The sequence below is a fragment of the Quercus lobata genome, chromosome 10 (assembly GCF_001633185.2).
Source record: "Quercus lobata isolate SW786 chromosome 10, ValleyOak3.0 Primary Assembly, whole genome shotgun sequence".
In the NCBI taxonomy this organism is placed as follows: domain Eukaryota; kingdom Viridiplantae; phylum Streptophyta; class Magnoliopsida; order Fagales; family Fagaceae; genus Quercus; species Quercus lobata.
This window is the reverse complement of record NC_044913.1, coordinates 39,566,779-39,586,389: the sequence shown is the minus strand read 5'-3', so window position 1 is coordinate 39,586,389 and position 19,611 is coordinate 39,566,779. Positions and strand designations below refer to the sequence as shown.

General features: G+C 32.5%; 1 protein-coding gene and 1 long non-coding RNA gene across 4 annotated transcripts; both read right to left on the bottom strand.

Moving 5' to 3' along the window:
• Window positions 1-560: 560 nt before the first annotated feature.
• Window positions 561-2,764, bottom strand: LOC115962809. 3 transcript variants are annotated; one of them, XR_004085612.1, is made up of 6 exons: window positions 2,414-2,747; window positions 2,027-2,173; window positions 1,684-1,738; window positions 1,524-1,563; window positions 1,380-1,426; window positions 561-1,040 (listed from the first exon to the last, which is right to left on the bottom strand). It is a non-coding gene; the product is annotated as an uncharacterized LOC115962809 (long non-coding RNA). The 3 variants fall into 3 exon arrangements; XR_004085613.1 differs by having other exon boundaries at window positions 2,031-2,173; window positions 2,414-2,745; XR_004085611.1 differs by having other exon boundaries at window positions 1,684-2,173; window positions 2,414-2,764.
• Window positions 2,765-7,572: 4,808 nt separating this feature from the next.
• Window positions 7,573-19,123, bottom strand: LOC115965461 (probable LRR receptor-like serine/threonine-protein kinase At5g63710). The gene is made up of 12 exons (XM_031084690.1): window positions 18,779-19,123; window positions 16,314-16,454; window positions 15,066-15,198; window positions 14,822-14,893; window positions 13,847-13,990; window positions 13,544-13,615; window positions 13,336-13,401; window positions 12,234-12,304; window positions 12,014-12,157; window positions 11,350-11,691; window positions 9,157-9,551; window positions 7,573-8,152 (listed from the first exon to the last, which is right to left on the bottom strand). Exons 1-12 carry the CDS (start codon window positions 18,792-18,794, stop codon window positions 7,841-7,843), a joined length of 1,908 nt encoding a protein of 635 aa, XP_030940550.1. The 5' UTR covers window positions 18,795-19,123; the 3' UTR covers window positions 7,573-7,840.
• Between the last annotated feature and the right edge of the window lie 488 nt (window positions 19,124-19,611).

Sequence of the window (19,611 nt, the reverse complement as noted above, 5' to 3'; positions counted from 1 at the left end):
AGTTATATTCTTTGCCTTCAAGATCATATCTCCACTTCATGCAAGACCCGCTTGGAAAAATAGTACCTACTTTGGTATTTTGGATGTCAAAAACTTGAAAGAAAGCATTGATTTTTTCATTCATCAAGTAAAATTTGCACCGATATATTTCTCAGCTTAACAACAAGTCCAGCCAATACCAAACTAACAATATCATTTCACATCACAGAAATTATTCTCATATACACAAATATGCACTTCTGCACAAATGTACTGCACATCTATACCCATAGCTCTTAGTTCCCACTATTTTCTTTAAGTGCAGGCAAATGAAGGCTGGTGGACTCTTTTTATAAAGGATGAGGCAACCTGTGGTACACATAGAGCCAAAACTCACAATAAATTCAAATGAAATGGCGTAAATGGCCCACTTATAACTCAAAAAAAAAAAAAAAAAAAAAACTTAGTTTTGATAATAAAATGAAGTAAACAGTGTTTTATTAAATTGTGAACTCACATTACAAATATCACATGGCATATTGCAAAAGAAAGTACACTAAAGTAAAAACAGAATTCACTAATTAAATACAATGCTTATTTTGCAATTTTTATATAACTTGCAATTGTACAAAATAATTTGAATGTATTCAACATCTTAAGTCCTACTGCCTATTCAATCTAACACGTCTTTCTGCCGTTTGAAATGGTTGAGCTGCAAATCACTTTATGTCTCAAGACACTTGAAATGGTTGAGCTGCAAATTACTTTATGTCTCCATGTTGTATAAATCTTTCGTCCAAACAATGCATATATTTTTGGATATTATAATTGTTTCTTTCAGTTCTCCTACTGGGCTTAACATTGATGCATCTTAATACTAAGATATTCTTTCCAATCAGTGAGGAGATATAACAGGATCAGTCCGATTAATGAACTCGATCAACTCATTTTGGTGAATGAGAATAGATTTTTTGGGCAGACTTTAATAGACCAGGAATGAATGGTCAATCCTTGAGATGCATCTCTCATAAATCCTGAAGTGGCAAACTTTGCCAATCTGTCTGCCAATGCACAAGTTAGAACCAAGGCAAAATGAGAAATATTAACAAAAATAGTCAAAAGATGGTAAAATTTCATTTCTAAATAATCAAACAAAGTGAATAACTATACACACAATATTTCAAGAATAATAAGTTCCAACAAAAATTTTGAACCATGTTTTGAACTTTAGCTTGTAAACAATTAAACCTCCAGTTGGAAAAGAACATATAATTGTGAATCTTGAGATCCATTGTCATTCTTTAATTTTTGGTCAGAGAATGAATTAGATTTATTCAGCCAACTCAAATTGGCTTCACCAATAAAATATAAAAGTTATATATGAACGAATAGGCGCATACCCTAAATCAGCAATGACAATGCTGACATTATCTTCTGATCGTTGATCCTGCAGGGCATATGCATTTTTAGGTCATTATAACTTCCCAAGTAAAATACCTAACCAATCTGTGTAGATTAAAAAAAATGATCATTTAATTCATTACCAGAACTGCTTGAGCCAATGCTTCACAAATCACAAGCTAGCTGAAATCAGAACAAGAGGAAAGTTAACACTGCCCATGTTTAAAATATAAATGAAAAGAAAAGAATATGCAATTTATACTGGCTTTAAGGTTGTATGGGACCAATTTACTAACACTACACCTGAACATCTCAATGCTGTTGAAGTTGATTTCTAACAAAAGCAACTGCATTTGAGCTGAAATGCAATATCAAAAATGTTAAGCAACTGCAAACCAGCCAAGAAAGACGACAATTTAAAGGATCGTCAAATTCATTATCGACAAGAAAGACTATATTTCTAAAATCATCAAGGAAACATTCTTATCATTAAAATGGTGTTCAAGTAACATTGAACACCATTTTAATTATTTAGGGAGTTTTTCACATCTGATAGGGATAACTATAATTTTTATTTTTCCATTGAACATAAAATATGTAACCACTTTAAGAATCAAATCACTAAGATTTTAAAAGGAGTCAATACAAACAATTGAAATCAACAGCAAAGCTTTTGTCTTGTTCCTAAAATACATCACAGCAGACATGGAATACGGGGTGCTATTGGGAGACAATCCTAGTCCCTTCATATCAGATAGAACTTCCACAACCTTTTGCAATTGATCCCCATCACCTGCAATGAAGTTTCACTATGTGATTTCTAGAAAATCCTCACCATACTCACAATTTGAACATCACAAACCCAGCAGCTAGAATTGAAAACCCAAATCAAATCAAACAAAAGCAATAATAACACAGACCCAATAACAAAAATTGATACCCATCAACAAAGAAAAACTCTACCAAACCTCAAAATAACACAAACCCAGCAACTAGAATTGAAAACCTATAATGAGATTTAGCCAATACATACCAACAAATTTTCTTAGTGCCAGCCAACCAATCTACGAAATCAGAGCGAGATTGAGTTATTTTCAGAGCTGGATTCGTCTATTTCATCTAATCTTTTTTTTTTTGGAGAAACTATTTCATCTCATCTGAATGAGAGAGAAGGAAAGAAAGAGAAGAACAGAGAGGGAGAGAGAGAACGATAGGAGCTTGGGATTTTGGGGTTTTCAGTTTTCTCGTGGGAAGTCTTTAGTCTGAAACAGGGAGAAGAAAAAGAAGGGAAAGAAATAAACGGAGAAGCAAACGGCAGTACACTGTTAAGTAAATGAACAAGTGTCTTAATTTTAAAAGGGGTATCTGAAGTACTGTACCTAGGATACTGTATTTAAGTTTTGTCGTACTGTATTTAAGTTTTGCCGTAAATTAAAAGTGTATGGAAGTGGACAAAAGGAAGGGATGGCTCCAGGAAGGGGAAAAAATATATGCATGAGTGGGGCCTATCACCATGTGAAAGGGAGGACTCATGCATAAGATGAATGATATACCTCCTCTTAAGGAGTGACCAAAACTTAAACGGCAAGTTTACATATATTTTGAATTATCTTCTCAACTTTGTTTTTTATTTTTTTTTTATTTTTAGTATCAAATAATCACTTCTTTTTATTTTTTTAATAGATTCGATTTTGTATATATTACTTTTATTGTTCATCAAAGTTATAGGAAATTTACATGAACAATATTTGAGAAACACTTACACACTTTGTTTCGCACACTGTAAAAACCGTGACTTCAAATCATGTTTTCTATACAATTTTGGCAAGTAAATGTGTGTGCAACGGAGCATACATTATAAGCAAGTATCATCGTGACATCCAAAACAAATAGAAAGAACCCCATATTATAGGTTTTTTTTTTTTTTTTTTGGGTTAAAGCCCCATATTATAGGTAGCTATAGATAAATAAGAACTTAAGGGACTAGATTTTAATAAATAGTATCTTGTGGGTTCCAGTTAGCTCAACTGGTAAAGTTTCTGATAGTTGTATAAGAGATCTAGGGTTCAATCCCTGCCTACACCAAAAACTGATTGGTGTCTTGGTCTGGTAATAAAAAGCTATTATCAGGAGCGGACGCCATAGGTTGAAACTCTCTTAAAAAAAAAAAAAAAATAGTATCTTAGCAAACATGTAATGTTTAACATCATATACACATAATACACAAGCTGCCGCAAATGCGCAATTCAGTTCCAACTCAAACTACAAACACTCCAAATCAAAATTTTTATAAATGGGGTTGATGCGTATGTTAGATCATGTAGCTCAGAAAGCCACAAACAGCTCAAAATTTCACCTTTGGAATCTACAACTACCTTCTACAACTAAATTGCTCAAAACAGATCGTGTCGTACTTGGGCTATCGATAAATTGCCTATTTTCATTTTGGGCCCTCACTGGCCCATTTTTTGTTTAACCTCTCTTTTTTATTTTTTATACTATATAAACTTTTTTCACTCATTCAAAATAACTAGTTTTTAAACCATGCTTTGCATAGATTTTTTTATTTTATTTTATTTTAATTTTTTATCTCTTATATAACTCTCATTCTACTATCTAAGAGTTTAAAAAATCAGTCTATGAATTCAAGTAAAACTAAGTGGTTTGCAATTATAATACTCACAATTCTCTCTCTCTAGTATTTATTAGTGAATAGTCGCTAACCCGTGCGATGCACGGGAAAACTATTGAAAATAAGATTTTAAAAAGAAAATTTTTATTAATTTTAGTTTATATCGAATATTTATTTATGGTAGTTTAAAATATTATTTCAAATCTTCATTTCATTTTTTTTTTAGTTGGAATAACTTATATAATTAAATGAAATGCTTATAAATAAGAGATGACATTAATAATATACTATATATAGTTAGTGATTATTCAAGATATCATTCAAATATGACAATTTTTTGGTTCTAAAAAAAGAACAATATTAATGCATTTAAACACAAAATACTATATTGTCCAATAGATATTACAACTTTAAAACTAAAACATGAGTAGTGACTTTTAATGGATTGGGGTAATAGCACAACTTTTAATAGAAAAAAAAAAATTGATTTAAAATTTTTTGGAGTATCACTATATTAAAAATGCCGAAAGGAAGCAAGAAATTCCACTGAAAAATGCTACAAATACATTTGGGTTCTTTTTTTTCAATGAGCAGGTACATTACTGTTTAGTAGAGTCTTAATACCAGGGGGATGCTCCTCCATCCAGTACATCATTGTCTAGCAAACCTAGTCAGTTCTTTGCTTTAAATGCTATCTTCTCTGCTGGTCCGTTTGTTCAAGGAAAGCCACAAGAGAAAAATATATTCCTAATAGAAGAACCAACTACCAAGTAGTCTAACATCATTAAGGATGTGGCCAATGCTCAAATTGGTAGGTCCAGCTGACTCTACTTCATCTACTGGACTATTAAATTCACACTCTATCTCTACTGCTTGAAGCCCCAAATCCATAGAGGCCATGTACACCCTTCAACAGGCTATCTAGATTGATTATTTCTCTAAACTTCCATATATTCCACAGCAAGTGTACAGGTTGTTTGCACCAAATCCACTACTAACTTCAAAGTTTCATCCACATGCCTTTGGTTTCAATTTGACCATAATAGCCAACCTCCACCGCAACTAATACAATCAACTAAATTGGTTAAAACAATTATCAAATATTGGGAATATAAAAATACAATCAACTGGATTGGTTAAAACAATATATCACCTGGGAATATAAAAATACAAAACTTGGTATTATGTATATGATACCGTTGAAAGATTTAAATATCATTGCAGGCTTCTTGAATTCCACCCATCACAAAAGCCACGGCTTACATCAAATTGGCCTTTAAAATCTTGATCTCCTTCATCCCTAGAACTTGGAAAATCAAATTTCTGGACTAATTGAAAATTTGTAAATATTTCCAACTATCATCTAACGATGAAATTATTATATCTTTACAAGAACAAAAAGGAAAACAAAGACCAAATGTTCTATGTAGCAAATTTGAAACCTATCACTAAGAAAAAGAATTAAACCTATTGGAAATTCATTAATTGGTACCAATGCAAGTAATTGGTACGCTAAAATATACTGATGAGTAGATAATGGTGACGATGAGAGAATAAAACTTTATAGGAAAAAAATAATATGAATAAATTACTTGTGTATGCTTTGAAGCTACTACCATCTCTATCAAAATTTTGAGGAGAAAAATAGAATGAAATATATTAAATGAGTTATATAACTCTCAAACAACTATACTCACCAACCCCGACCTTCAAAAAAAATTCCCAAAGAATCCAAAATAGCGGTAGCCCTAACATAACATTCCGTAGGCTATCATATAAGACAACCCAGAGATTATAATAATTTATAAAAAGGGAAAACCAATGTAAATGAAGACGACAGTAACACTATATATCAAACCAAAACAAACCCAAAATTGAAATCAAATAGAAGAATCCCAGGAAACAAAAATCCAATAAAAATTGCATAACCAAAAAAAGGGAAAAAGAAAATCCAAACCAATGTAAAATGAAGATGAGAAAAACACTATATATCAACTAAAACAAACCCAGAATTAAAACCAAATAGAAGAATCCCAAGAAACCAAAAATCCAATAAAAATTGCATACAAAAAAAAAGGGAAAAAGAAAATCTAATTACAAAAATTTCGTGATTCTTCTTTGCCATAGATTTGACAACAAAGTAAGAAGAAGAAAACGTGGAAATCTGCAAAGAAAAAAAAAAGAAAAACTTAAATCCAGAGCAACCCACAACCACAAACCAACAAAATTCCATGAAAACAAAAACAAAAAAACTTAAATCCATAGCAACCCACAACCACAAACTAACAAAATTCCATGAACAATTGAAGCGGATAAAGAGAGAGCAATATATAGAAATTAAGGAGAGTAAAAAACATGTTTTAATTACCTCAAAATAAAACATGATGGGCTGGATTGAGCGACGATGGAGAGGCAAAGAGAAATCGATGCAGTGGCAGTGATCCATGGTGGCGGTGGCGGTGGGAGGATCGAGTTTTGGCGTGCCAGTGTATATTAGAAAACAGAGAGGTTGTAGGGTTTAGACGTGAAGGCTAAAGAAAGAGTTGTAACTTGGATTAGGGTTCTAAATTGATAATTCTAATATAATATAATACTAATAAAATGTTAAGAAGAATTAAAAAAAAAAAAGAAAAAAAGAAAAGAAACACATAGTGTACGTTTTAAATAAAAAATTAAGAAGAATTAAAAAGCATTTTATTTAGCAAAAACGTTAAGAAGAATTAACAAAAAAAGAAAAAAAAGAAAAAAAAAAGAAAGAAAGGTGACGTGAAAGCTGATGGGGGGGGGGGGGAATAAATGGAAAAATTTTAATATAAATAAAACATCAAAAATAATTTTTTAAAAAAAGGTGACATGAAAAAAAAAAAAAAGGTGACGTGAAAGCTGATGAGGGGAATAAATGGAAAAATTCTAATATAAATAAAACATAAAAAATAATTAAAAAAAAAGGTGACATGGAAAAAAAAAGAGGGTGACGTGAAAGCTGATGAGGGGGAATAAATGGAAAAATTCTAATATAAATAAAACATCAAAAATAATTTTAAAAAAAAAGATGACATGGAAAATTGTGGAGCTAACAAAGGCTTCGGTTATATATATATATATAAATATATATATATATATATATAATATATATAGATTAGTCAATTAGTTTCTTTGAACTAATTAGGTTTTCCTTTTTTATTCATGGTTTCTAATACCTATTAAGAAAAATTATCCTAAGAAAACAGTTTCAAGGTCGGGACTTGGTATAATAATAAATGCCTTACACTAAAATTAACAAGTTGTGGTTTTAAGTCTGGTAGAACGGAAGGTATGACCTTTATTTATTTATTTATTATTATTGCCTCATTTCCATTGAATCAGAGGTTATCTGCAAGTTTAATAAAATATTTTAAGTTTTTTTTTTTTAAATATTTAATTAAAAAGTGATTCCAGAATCTAAAAAAGAAGGGGCAAAAAATAGATTTTTTTTTTACAAATTTTATTCTAAAAAAGGAAAATCAATGACAAAATTGGTATCATCAATAAAAATAATGATGATGATGATGAGTAAGATGGGACTCCCTGAAGATGATGATCCTTAAATACATACAACACAATATATTAATTGTGAATGTAACAAAGGCAAATACTTGCCAACACAAGCTAATTTTACAACAAAGCACATGTCTGGGTATACATGGCCATGATTAGAGAAAGCTAATCTGGACTTGTCCATATATTGTTTCCCTTTTGTTTTTGTTTTTTTGTTTTTTTTCTCCTGGAATATACAACCATATGATTCAAAAGGTTCGTTTCAAAATTGATTTTTGGTTCCCAAAAGCCTTATCTTGGCTTGGATAACTGTATAGCTTCTGGATCGTATGTCGACTCATCAGCCCAAGTAAAGTTGTGAGGCATGAGGGCGTACTCCTGATTCCTAACTTCTTCAAGCTGCTCCCACTCAGCCCATCTCTCTGCCAGACCCTCTCCCTGCATCATTTTCACCACTTGTGCCATTGTTGGTCGGTCCTCGGGTGAGCTTTGAGTGCAGAGTAATGCTACCTGAACAATAGTCTCAACTTCTCTTGGCTCATAAGTCTTCAAGTTATTGTCCACAATGTCATCCAGCCTATATTCTCTCTGTAACTTCCTGATCTGTGAATTATCATTTTACACATTACATTAGATGCACTCAGAGGAGAAAAAAAGAAAGACAAATATGGTCATGGACAAGCGTCAAAATAGGCATGATATTCAAAAGCTTGAGCTAATGATGTTGCAATATATATATATATATATATATAGTGGATAAAAAATTATCAAATTCCTGGGTGACAGCACTAGGTGTTGCAAGAATCCAATTCATTCTGTTTTTCTCATAATAACAAATGGAGCCTATAGCTAGTGCAGCTCAAGGAAGATATGAAGGTGAATGCATGTGATATGTCCAGTTTGGATCAGTAAAAAATGTAGGTAACAACAGTTAACTTTTTGAAAATCACTGAAATTAGGCACATTTTGTGGATGACTTGTTCCTGTAGAAAATAAATGGGTAATCTGTTAAGAGCACCCTACCTAAAAGCTTAAGCTAGTAGGTGGAGAGGCCTAACGATACATATATACCCATAACCAAGTAGACACCCAACTGATGTGGGATTCCTTAACATGATCAAATAATTTCGAAGGTGAAAAGCTATATACAGTTGAAAACACAATTCCTTCTCACTTGTAAAAAAGGTCTTTCATGCGACACTGCACTCACGGATCTAGAAGTATATGGGAGTTCACAGCACACAAGGTGCTCATTTTAGTGCAGGATCACAAAGTCTTTTGAAGACTGGTAACTGGCAAGCAGGGACCAAAGACACAGACATGTCTTCGACAGGAGAACAGTGTCAATAAGAGTTTATGCTTTATGTATAATTTTTATAAGACTCATAAAGATGAACAAAGTACATAATTCATTAGGGCTAAAAAATAATCATAGTTTAGAAAATAAATCAATAAATACCACTATATCTTAAAAAGGAAATAGGGTAGAAAAAAGGAATAGAAAAGCCTTCATGTTAGAGGTAGGTATGCATAGTACCATATAAACAGCATTAAGAATAGCTAAGTCCGTATATAGTTCAGGAAGTGGCAAAGATTTAAAATCTTACATGATCAAGCAGAAGAACATCCTCTTCCTCTTCAAGCCGAGCAAAATCTATTGCACGCTGACCAGTTACAAGTTCAAGAAGTGTTATACCATATCCAAACACATCTGTCTTTTCTGATGATTTTCCGGTAGACAAATATTCTGGGGCAATGTGACCCATGGTGCCACGCACTTGAGTGGTAACATGAGTCAATTTTGTATCAACCAGCTTTGCCAGCCCAAAATCCCCAAGAACAGGTTCAAAATCATCATCTAATAGGATATTGGCAGCCTTTAGATCACGATGTATAATCTTAGGATTGCAATGCTCATGTAGATATTCCAAGCCATGGGCTGCACCAAAAGCCACACGTTTCCTTGTTGGCCAGTCCAAGCCTTTTTCTCCAGGTTTTAAATCTACATTGAAGGGAAAAAGGTTGGAATAAGAGACAACAGGTTACTCCATTATGCAATAATTTTCACCAGCGGACAGAGCCATTTCTAAAGAAAACAATGTAATTTCCCAAGAATTGTCCATCATCAAGTCACACCAGCATGTTGAGATGAGATCCTGAAGAGACTACAAAATTCCGTACTTATAAATACATACATATAATTAATATGGATTGGTTTAAGTTACATCTAGTATAACTCTTTGTAATCTAAATCATATATGTTCATTCGCTTAATATTATGCCATGCCCACATGTCATCCACACACTAACTAGGCATGTAATCTAAATGAATTTATGCTTCAATTTATGGAATTAGTATCCTGATACCTATTGACTTATGCTTAGAAGTACTAAAGGAAGTATTAATTTTGAAATATGGGGTTATATGTAAAAGTGCTTCAAGTTTTCTGTAATAAACAACCATTTTGTAACATACAAAAAGGAGTCTAAGAAACCATGAGAGGGTTACAAATTGCTTTTTGAAACAAAACTTAGCAAACAAAGAAACAATACAAAACCTCATTAATGGACAAAACCAAAATATTAGCATGGAGAACTAATAATAATTGAGTACATTTAGGAATACTTTATATGAACCTACCCATCAGTAAAAAAAGATATGCCCATCTGAAAAAAATTTATGAATTTCTGCCCTGGATCTATTCTGGCCTTAGTTAGAGCTCAAATTAAACCTGGATTCTAAAGTCTCAACATACTCACAGTATCTAATGTTGAATTCTTTGAAATGGCCCATGATCCAAACAACAGATACTATAATACCTTATCTGAAAATCTTCAGAAGAGAGGTGATGTTCAAAAAACACATACCCAACCCAAAGAATAAAGGTCGATTAATCTTATACAGGAATAATGGGAGAAAATCCTTAGAGCAGGCAGAATAGTTGGATGAAGATTTTCTTCATAATCATTAGGAGTGATGAACTATTAATATTCCTAAAATGTTTGAATGAATGATAGTTTTTCCATCCCATTTTTTAATTTTTTCAATATTTAATACATACCCATTCTAGAGGAACCAAATTCCAAAGTATCATTACTAAAGGATTTGCATGTGGAAGCAAAGGTCATTGCACAATGCTGGCCCAGCTAGGCAAAAAGTTCCCAAATATATATGAACCACTAGATCATAGTTATTAAATCCAGTTTGGCCAGTGAATTGGTGACCCCAGTGCCTAAACTGATCCGAGTCTATAATTGGATTGTTTAAACATATAATTCAGTCAAAACTCTGTGGGCTTTTATGAGCCATTCAAGTCAGGTGGGTTTTAAATAACCATCTGGAGTTTTTCATATACTCAAAATTACAAATCTATTTAACTTTTTGTAGTATTACCCAATCAAACTGGTGAACGACGTGTTTCAATTCAATCCAGTTAGATGGTTTTACTGCTAACAGTAAAAGCCCAGCAAACGTGGGCTGAACTAGGTGAGATTCCATGAAACTGAGCAACCCCCAGAAGGTTAAGATTATACCACTCAATAATTATGTAAACATTTCATTGGACCTTCATCTATCTGATTTTTCCAAAACAAAATACCAAAAAATTATAAACTATTTTACCTCTTAAAGCTTTTTTATTAATTAATTAAAATTTAATATTTTTACCATGACTCAACAATGGCCAATGTGACCCAATTATGACAAGAACATACTTCTCTTCCAGGTTAATCTAACTTAAAATTGTAAAGAGAATATCAGAATAGAATGGAGTACCACAGATTGATTAATAAGGATATACCTCTTAAGTGGTATGCAACACTAAGATTTTGCATGAATGGATAAACAAGAATCCTCTCGGATGAGGTTGTACAAAACCCTATCAACTTCAATAAATTCCTGTGAACTGCAACACTTATAAGTTGAACTTCTCTTTGGAACGCAGCCTCTCCACCAGGACTGTGATAATCTGTAAGGCGTTTCACAGCAACCTTTGTGTTGTCTGAGAGGAAACCTTTGTAAACCTTTCCAAAACCTCCATGTCCAATTATGTTGTTTTCACTAAAATTCTCAGTTGCAAATTGGAGTTCACGCAAAGAAAATCTTCTCAGTTGGCCAAAGAGAATTTTCCGATCATCTTCACCTAAAATGGCAAAACATTATATCTTACTTTAACAGAGTATCCAATAATTCTATAGTTGTTTGGAAGTATCCAATATACACTCACTGAAATAGAGTTTCCATTATTTAAATACAGTTTATAGAAAAATGCAACAATATATTATCTTAGGAAACTAATGCATATATCAGTGATTTACTGAGCTTATTTGGGAATCACTTCTTATCTTCCTATACTATTAGAGGTAGATAGTAGTAAAAATTAAATAGGTTAAGTTGAAATATTTTGATATATCATTATTACAAAAAGTGACACTTAAAGATAAAAATGCCAAAGGAAAAATTACCGGAAACATCAACAAACACTTCATGTTTGAGTTTGCGCACATAATGGTATCGGTATGAAAACATAGCCCCAAGTGCCAAAAGCAGGAATGCACCACAACTGGCAGAAGTTATCACCACTCCAAGTGTTTTCTTTCTGGTTGAAACTGCAAAAATATCTTAAATGTAAGTATCACCTAGATAATTTGGGCAGGATGACATTCTGAAACAATATGAACAAACCTGGAAGAGAAGAGCTAGAAACACAAGGTTGCTTCAAGCTAGGGTCACAAGTAAGATGTGTTCCTGTAAAACTGAAAGAACAACGGTGTTCATAACAAGCCATGTATAAATGTGATGTATGAGAAAGACATACATCCTTTATCTGATGTAATCATAAAACTCAAACATTTGGAATAGAATTGTGGTCCTGATTCTTTTAAAATGAGACTCAAGGTTGATGGAGAAAAATCAATAAAAACAATTTTGAGAATCTAGTTGCGTGATATACCCCCAACTTGTTGGTAGCTGGAGAAATTACATTCTTCAAATCTTACTGCCTATAGCATCGAACTACATTTATAGCTACAGTTATTTCATTTTTTCTCCTTGGTTGCACGCAGGGAGGTGACAGAACATAATCTTGGATTGGATAAAATGGTAGAAAAGAACATGTGGCTGACCCGATGACTTTGTTGAGGATCCAATTACTGCAAAGTTTTGAGAGTCAAGCTTTGTTGTTGTTTTTGTTGCATGCTAGGATTTGATGCAGAAAAGGTAGGGTTGGTTAGCTAGGACTTGATATAGAAAATCATCAGGAACAAGAAATTCCTTTTGGTCCAAAATTTTTCTCAAAATGTGCCTTTTCAAACAGCTGTAAGAATGTCCATGCAGACCTAAACTTTACCACTGACTAGCTGGCATCTCTGTAAATGCTGATTATTCCAACAGACCGTACTCATATCTTGATTCTGTAATTGTATCAAGAAAAACTCAGCTAGAACAAAGTGGCATTAGTGGTGTAAGTAATAAAAGGCCAAATTTTCAGCTGCATAAGTATGGTGCCTGTTTACCTAATCAGTCTCTTCTAACAAGCACCATGCACAAAAGATTCAACAGCAATATGATAAAAATGTTCCACTGATTGGAGTTTTAAGATGCCAAAATCAAACTTTCATCAAGAAACATTACGAAGCTTTTTACTTTTTTGGTAAAAAATATGCAATTCATATTCATTTCCTTCTTTTTTGGGTGGGGGGGGGGGGGGGGGGAGGAACTAAGTTAGTGTTGCATTGTAAAAAGTTATTGAAATCTGAAAGAGTTATAATTTGTATTATGGAATTACTTAAATGACAGAATTGAAAAGAGTTGCGCAGGGATTCTCCCAGATAAATCATTAGATGAAAGGTCCCTGTCAAATAGCAAAACAAAAACAGAAAACTATCAGCAACATGAACTTTCACATACAGCACAAAGCTTAAGACAGGAAAATAGACTTAAATTAAGTAGTAAATACTAAAAACCATAGAAGTCTTAAAATACATATTCCTTACAGTTCTGTCAGCCCAATAATGTTTGCAATTGAATCAGGAATGGGTCCAGATAAATGGTTTCCCCTCAATACCCTGAATCACAGATGTTATCAGCTCTATCTCATATTCTATTTTTGGCAATGTATAACAGATTAGTTATATATGTGGGATATACTTGTCTACAAATTTGTGCTTTAAATTATTTTATTGAAGATAAAATCAATAAACCCAAGAGGATTTTTTTGAAGAAATCATAAGTTAAATCATGTATCTGAGAGCAATATGAAAATATGACCATTCAAGAAACAGAAAATGTAATCTTACAAATGCTTCAGACTTGAAAGCTGGCCCCAGGTGACAGGAATAGAGCCATTGAAATTATTATTTGAAAGATTTAGATTTTTAAGTTGCATCATTTGTGCGAAGTAATCAGGTAGCACACCAGAGAGATTATTGTCCTGTAATTCCCTGCACAAGGATAAAACACATCCATTAATATATCAATACAAAATTTGATTAAGAAACTCCTTATAACACAAGAAAGATTGAAAACATTCCCAATATGGAAAAAAAAGAAAGCAAACAGTAATATTATAAGTGCAGAACTTATTTTCCCTTTTATCTCATTTGTGTTTTTTTACTGGTGAATTGTAAAAGGTAACAAATCTTTCACCCCTTGAATATCTCATTCATCAGTCATCAAACAGTTGTCAAATACACAGATGAAATTCTCCTCACACGTGTGTTGTACCATATGTGAAATGGATTCAGATCATTACAGTTTGGATTGGAAGGAACATTTTTTCCCAAATTAATTAAAAAATATATGTTTATGTGCATGTGCGTGCGCGTGCGCGTGCGCGTGCTATAATGACCTTTTTAGAGGCAACTTTTAGTTATTTTTCAAACCATTCTAACAGTCTATGAGCCAAAACACACCCTTGGGTGCTGATGTACATGTATTTTAGTGCATTTTATCAGTAATTTCTAGATTTGATTTTCAAAAGATCCATGCTTTCCCTGATTTGTAGGGGGAGTGGGGAAGCAATTCTTTATTTTATCAGCACTATATTTCTTGAACTATAAATATGCATATTAATCATAGTGAATACACTCATCAAGATAATTTTTTTCAATATTCAGCAAGATTTATATGTAGATCTACACAATCATGATGATAAATCAAACAGATTCTACACATGCTAAAAGGAGCATACTGTAGCTTATCAGATGAATGCTGCTACAACTTTGCCCAGTCATGAAAAAAGTGCAATGTTATGCAACAAGATGATAACTTACAAGTTAACCAAGAATTTCAGTTTGGTAATTGAAGGTGAAAGCGTTCCAGAAAATCCCTTTGAAGCCAGTCTCCTGCAAATCAGTACATTGACAAACTAAATATACTGCAAAAGATAAACAGATTCCCTGATGAAAGCAATGCAATAAAATTAAACTTGGAATACTTGTGGACTATTTCACTAATCATAAACATTTGCTGTATTCCCTACAAATTAACACGTTTCTTCTAAGTTGACGAACTTACACAGATACGACATTTCCACTCCTACAAGTGACGTCTGACCAACTATAGCATGGGCTCACAAAATGATCACTCCATTCTATAAATGGAGTATTGGAATGATTGAGAGCCTTTATAAATTCAACCAAAGCTTCACCTGAACATTGGCAAAAGTGGAGAATCCAATTGTTAAAAATATGATGCAACATTAAAGACAGCCAACATTGGCTGGGGAAAACAATCCAATCCATATAATAGAGTTAAAAAAAGAAAAAAAGAAAAAAAGAAAAAAAGAAAAAAAGAAAAAAAAAAATGAATGAATGGATGAGAAGCAGAAGTAGTGTGACCCTCTCAGAAATTGTTTCTTTTCCTTATTTTTGGTTGATTAACTGAATTATAAGCCTATTAGAGATCTATTAGAAATTGGACAATTTATTTATCATGTTTACATCAGATTCTATTTCTCTTCACTCGTGATGTTAAATGTCTGTCAGAGGTGTGTGTCAGTGAGGCTTGGGCAGCATTACAAAGAAAATCTGTCTCTCTCAAAATTTTCCTGGAATATACACATTTATTAGTTCAATAAGATCTGATCACCATTACATAAGAATCTTTTTATGGATAGAATATCTCAGTTTTCTACCTTTTGGATTAAAAAATCTTCATAATGATTAGAATTGTTGCTATTCTTTCTTGTTATTCCACAAGACCCACACAAGCTTTCTGAAGGCAAGGCTCTTATTTACTGCTCATTGTGCGTTCACCTTTATTTCTACTGATAAATAGGTAAGAATTGTCACCAAACCCCCACACTCTGAAGGAGATATTTAAGCAGAGAGAGAGAGAGAGAGAGAGAGAGAGAGAGAGAGAGAGAGAGAGAGAGAGAGAAGAAAAGCAAAGAAAAGAAAAGAAAGAACAGATTTGCAAGTTAGTGGACTGATTTGCACAGATTAAATGACTATTTGTGGAACTAGACACCTGAGACACAAAATATGGTTTAACAAAAACAAACAAGCAATAAGTCAACCACACACTTAGTGAAATTCTTAAAGAAGGAAGTTAAGCACTAAATGTGGCACCATCAGTGAAAGAGGTTTTTAAAAAAAATTAAAATTTGGAATTATCCATGTAACATAATCTGATCCATATTAATGCACTGAAGACTGATTTGCTCAAAATATTCTCATTAATATAGTACAAAACTAAGTTATAGACAGGACATAAGTTTTGGTCCCTTTGGATGAATAAATACAAAGGTTGAATCTCACATACCTTCTACATCAGGCTTCCCAGCTGAATTACTGAGTTTTAACAACATAAGGAATATTAGCCAGCATGTGATTAACCTTAGAGGACGCCAACTTAAAAGTGATCCAAACATGCAACTGTTGTTGGTTTCCAAGGAGTATTCACCTGGTAATATGATCATACCAAGTAATAGTATAATTAACAAAGATAGAGACAATTTACATTCTTAGAAGATTTAGATGCAAACTCACAACAGAGGGATAGCTACATTCTTTGTTTAACACAATAAAAGCTAATAAAGTAGGAATACATATAAAAGGATATAAAACGTCCATGTAAACCAAGGAATACATTGTAAAACACAGAGAATGCAAAAGAAAGCTTTATCATTACAGAATACAGAACAGTGAGGAGTGAATAGGCCTTTCAGAAAATTCCATAACATGAAGTGATGGATTTTCCCATAATTCTTTTCCTCATTTGGTTAGCAAGAAACAAAGTTAAGAAAAATTGATAGTTACTCTTGTCTTTCTGCTAATACTGTTCAATTAAATGTGAAACTTATCTTGATCAAGCCATTTATTTAGAGGGCTTCCTACTCGTCTTTCTGCTAATACTATTTTTTTAGATGAAATGTGAAACTCTCCACTAAGCCATGTATTAGAGGCTTCATTGAAAAGAGATTATTGTTCCTAGAAAAAGAAATAATTTAATAGGCCGTTCACCATAAGCAGTAAAAACTGTTCATGACTGAACATTTGTAAAGTGCTGACACACACTCAATAACCCTTGATGTTAAACTTCCCTCCAATGCATATGACACTTTCATTATCCCTCATGATATCCATGGACTTGTCACTGTAAGATCAGAGTGGACAAAGAAAAGTAACCAAAAAAAAAAAAAAAAAGAGGTTTAAAGACATTTTGGTTCCTTTTACTTTTGGGTTGTTGTCATTAAACATACATCGTTTTAAAGAAAATTATGGAAAAAAATAAGGATGTCATTTTGAGACATTTAACAGCTCAAAGTGGAAGGATCTTGATAGAAGAGCTACATTGACTGCAGCTCTGAAGTTGAAGACCCAAACTGCAACTTTTGATACTTGATGGGTCAAAATGTCAACGACCCATAAGTTAGAGAGAACAAAAGGCAAATTTTTTTTTTGAAAACTTAGAAAACATGACTTATATGCAGAAGTTGCAGAACTAACAACATCTACAGAGCTCCACATTACAGGGTATAAGAACCATCCTAACAAAAAAGCAAGTCAAAAAAGAAATATAGAATATTACCTCTAAATCGTGGGTTATAAATTATCACAAATCAAGTATGCATTCAAAGTAATCATGTAAAAAAATTTTCAGGTAAAATGACTTATAAATAATAAAATTTCGGTTAAAAGACATTCATGACAGAAAGAAACTAAAGCCTACCTATCCAAGCAATGGAAATTTCATAGGCTGTAAACTACAAGCTCTTGGGTTTTTTGTTTTTGTTTTTGTTTTTGTTTTTTTTTTTAAGTAGCGCTACTAGAATAATGGTTATATTATTAAATTCATCATTTCTTAACAGCTTAAGATTTTTAGATAAGTGATAATTTCTCATAGCATCAAAGCATGTAGTCTTGAGGGGAAGTCTGATCTCACACATAAGGGAGAGTATTAAATAATTTTTATAAAAAAAAAAAAAAAAAAAAAAAAAAGATTCACCATTGCCTAACAACTTGAGCTTTTGGGAATAGTAGTAATTTATCAATCTCTGTAACTATCAATAACAAAACACAAGAAGATTTCCAAATAGTTCTTTGCCCTTCATTTAGTATGGAAACGAAGGAAAGATGTAAGAATACAACTATCTCACTCACTTTTCTTTGTTTTTTTCATGGTTGCAAATTAAGTTGCAAAAATATTTTTAGATGCACCAAGTTTTCATTATTTTTCTTCAATAAAATAAAATTAAAAAAAAAAAAAGAAAAAAGAAAAAAAGAAGAAGAAGCTCATCTCTACTATTCCCAAAGTTTGTGTTATAGGCCAAATTTAGCATTCCTATAGGTGAACTTGCATACTTAGTAACAAATTCTGGTTACAAATTCTACCACCTAAAAACCAACCCCACCTTCCCTTAACAAACTCATACACACACGCACACAAACACAAACACAAACACAAACACAAACACATATAATATGGACAAAATAAACAAAGAACTTAACAAAAGTAGAGACTAGGTGTGATGACTTAGAATTAGAACATGACTACCCAAAAAAAAAAAAAAGTTTCTAACTTCAATGCAACAGTGATCGAAAAGAGATATTTTGTGAGAACTAGAGACCCCAGAGAACAAGAACCTACATCAAAGAATTGTACTAACATGGGTGTAGTAACATAACATAAAACCAAACACAATGAAACCAAGACTCAAACAATCAAAGAAACAGATTGAATAATGCAAAGAAGTTAAGAAGAAGAAGAAAAAAAAAAATTCTTACTTGTTTTAGCAGCCATTGATATTGCAAGCCAACATGAATGAAGATGCCAAAGTAGAAGAAGAGGGAGAAGTTGAATATTTTGAAGACTATCATGGCCGACTGTCGAGATCAAGGGAATTGAGTCATGGGTTAGTGCAACCAGGGCCCACAAAGCATTGAGTGCCGAAAGGAAGAAAAGGAAAGTGGGAGCAATGGGAAGAAAAAATGAATTCTGGAAAGGCCAATGGATGTGGAAGCCACTTGGTGGAATGAGAATGAGAATCCCACTAATTAATGGGTCACTCTGCTTTTAATTTGATAATACTTATCATTACTATTGTTGCACCTTTAACCTCTCTTCTTTTTCCCTTTTTTCTTCTTCTTCTTCTCTTTTTTTAAATGCAGATGCTATGACCCGAGAGTGCTAGGAGAGATGATCACTATATGATATTATTTTTATTATATTCTCAGGTTGAATGATAATAACAACACTTAAAAATTAAAGTATGATAATGTGACTAGTGGGATTATAACTAAAACTCATCATAATCATGTGTATAACTCAGTTCTTTTTTTTTTTTTTTTTTTTTTTTTTTAACTTAGTTCTATACTATATGGGACTTAATCCAGATGTCCCTACCAAATAGATTCTTTTAACTTGATTTTGAGTTGTGACCTTCAACTTGAAAATGTGTTAAATTGGTATAAATTTTTTCAGATTATTATTGTATTAGCATTTGATATAATTTATCCAAATTCATGTCATTCAATTGTTACTTTTTGTGTTTTTAACGGAGATGTCAAGAATTCAAATCTCTCAACTATCAAATTATAATAATAAAAACATTCTATAA

What these genes read in the sequence shown, in the direction of transcription:
- LOC115965461 (XM_031084690.1), bottom strand. An exon ending in ATTATTGGGCTGACAGAACT is followed by an intron (nt 13,402 to 13,543) that starts GTAAGGAATATG and finishes GCTATTTGACAG; the next exon opens with GGACCTTTCATCTAATGATT. An exon ending in TTTTCAATTCTGTCATTTAA is followed by an intron (nt 12,305 to 13,335) that starts GTAATTCCATAA and finishes TTGTTCTTTCAG; the next exon opens with TTTTACAGGAACACATCTTA.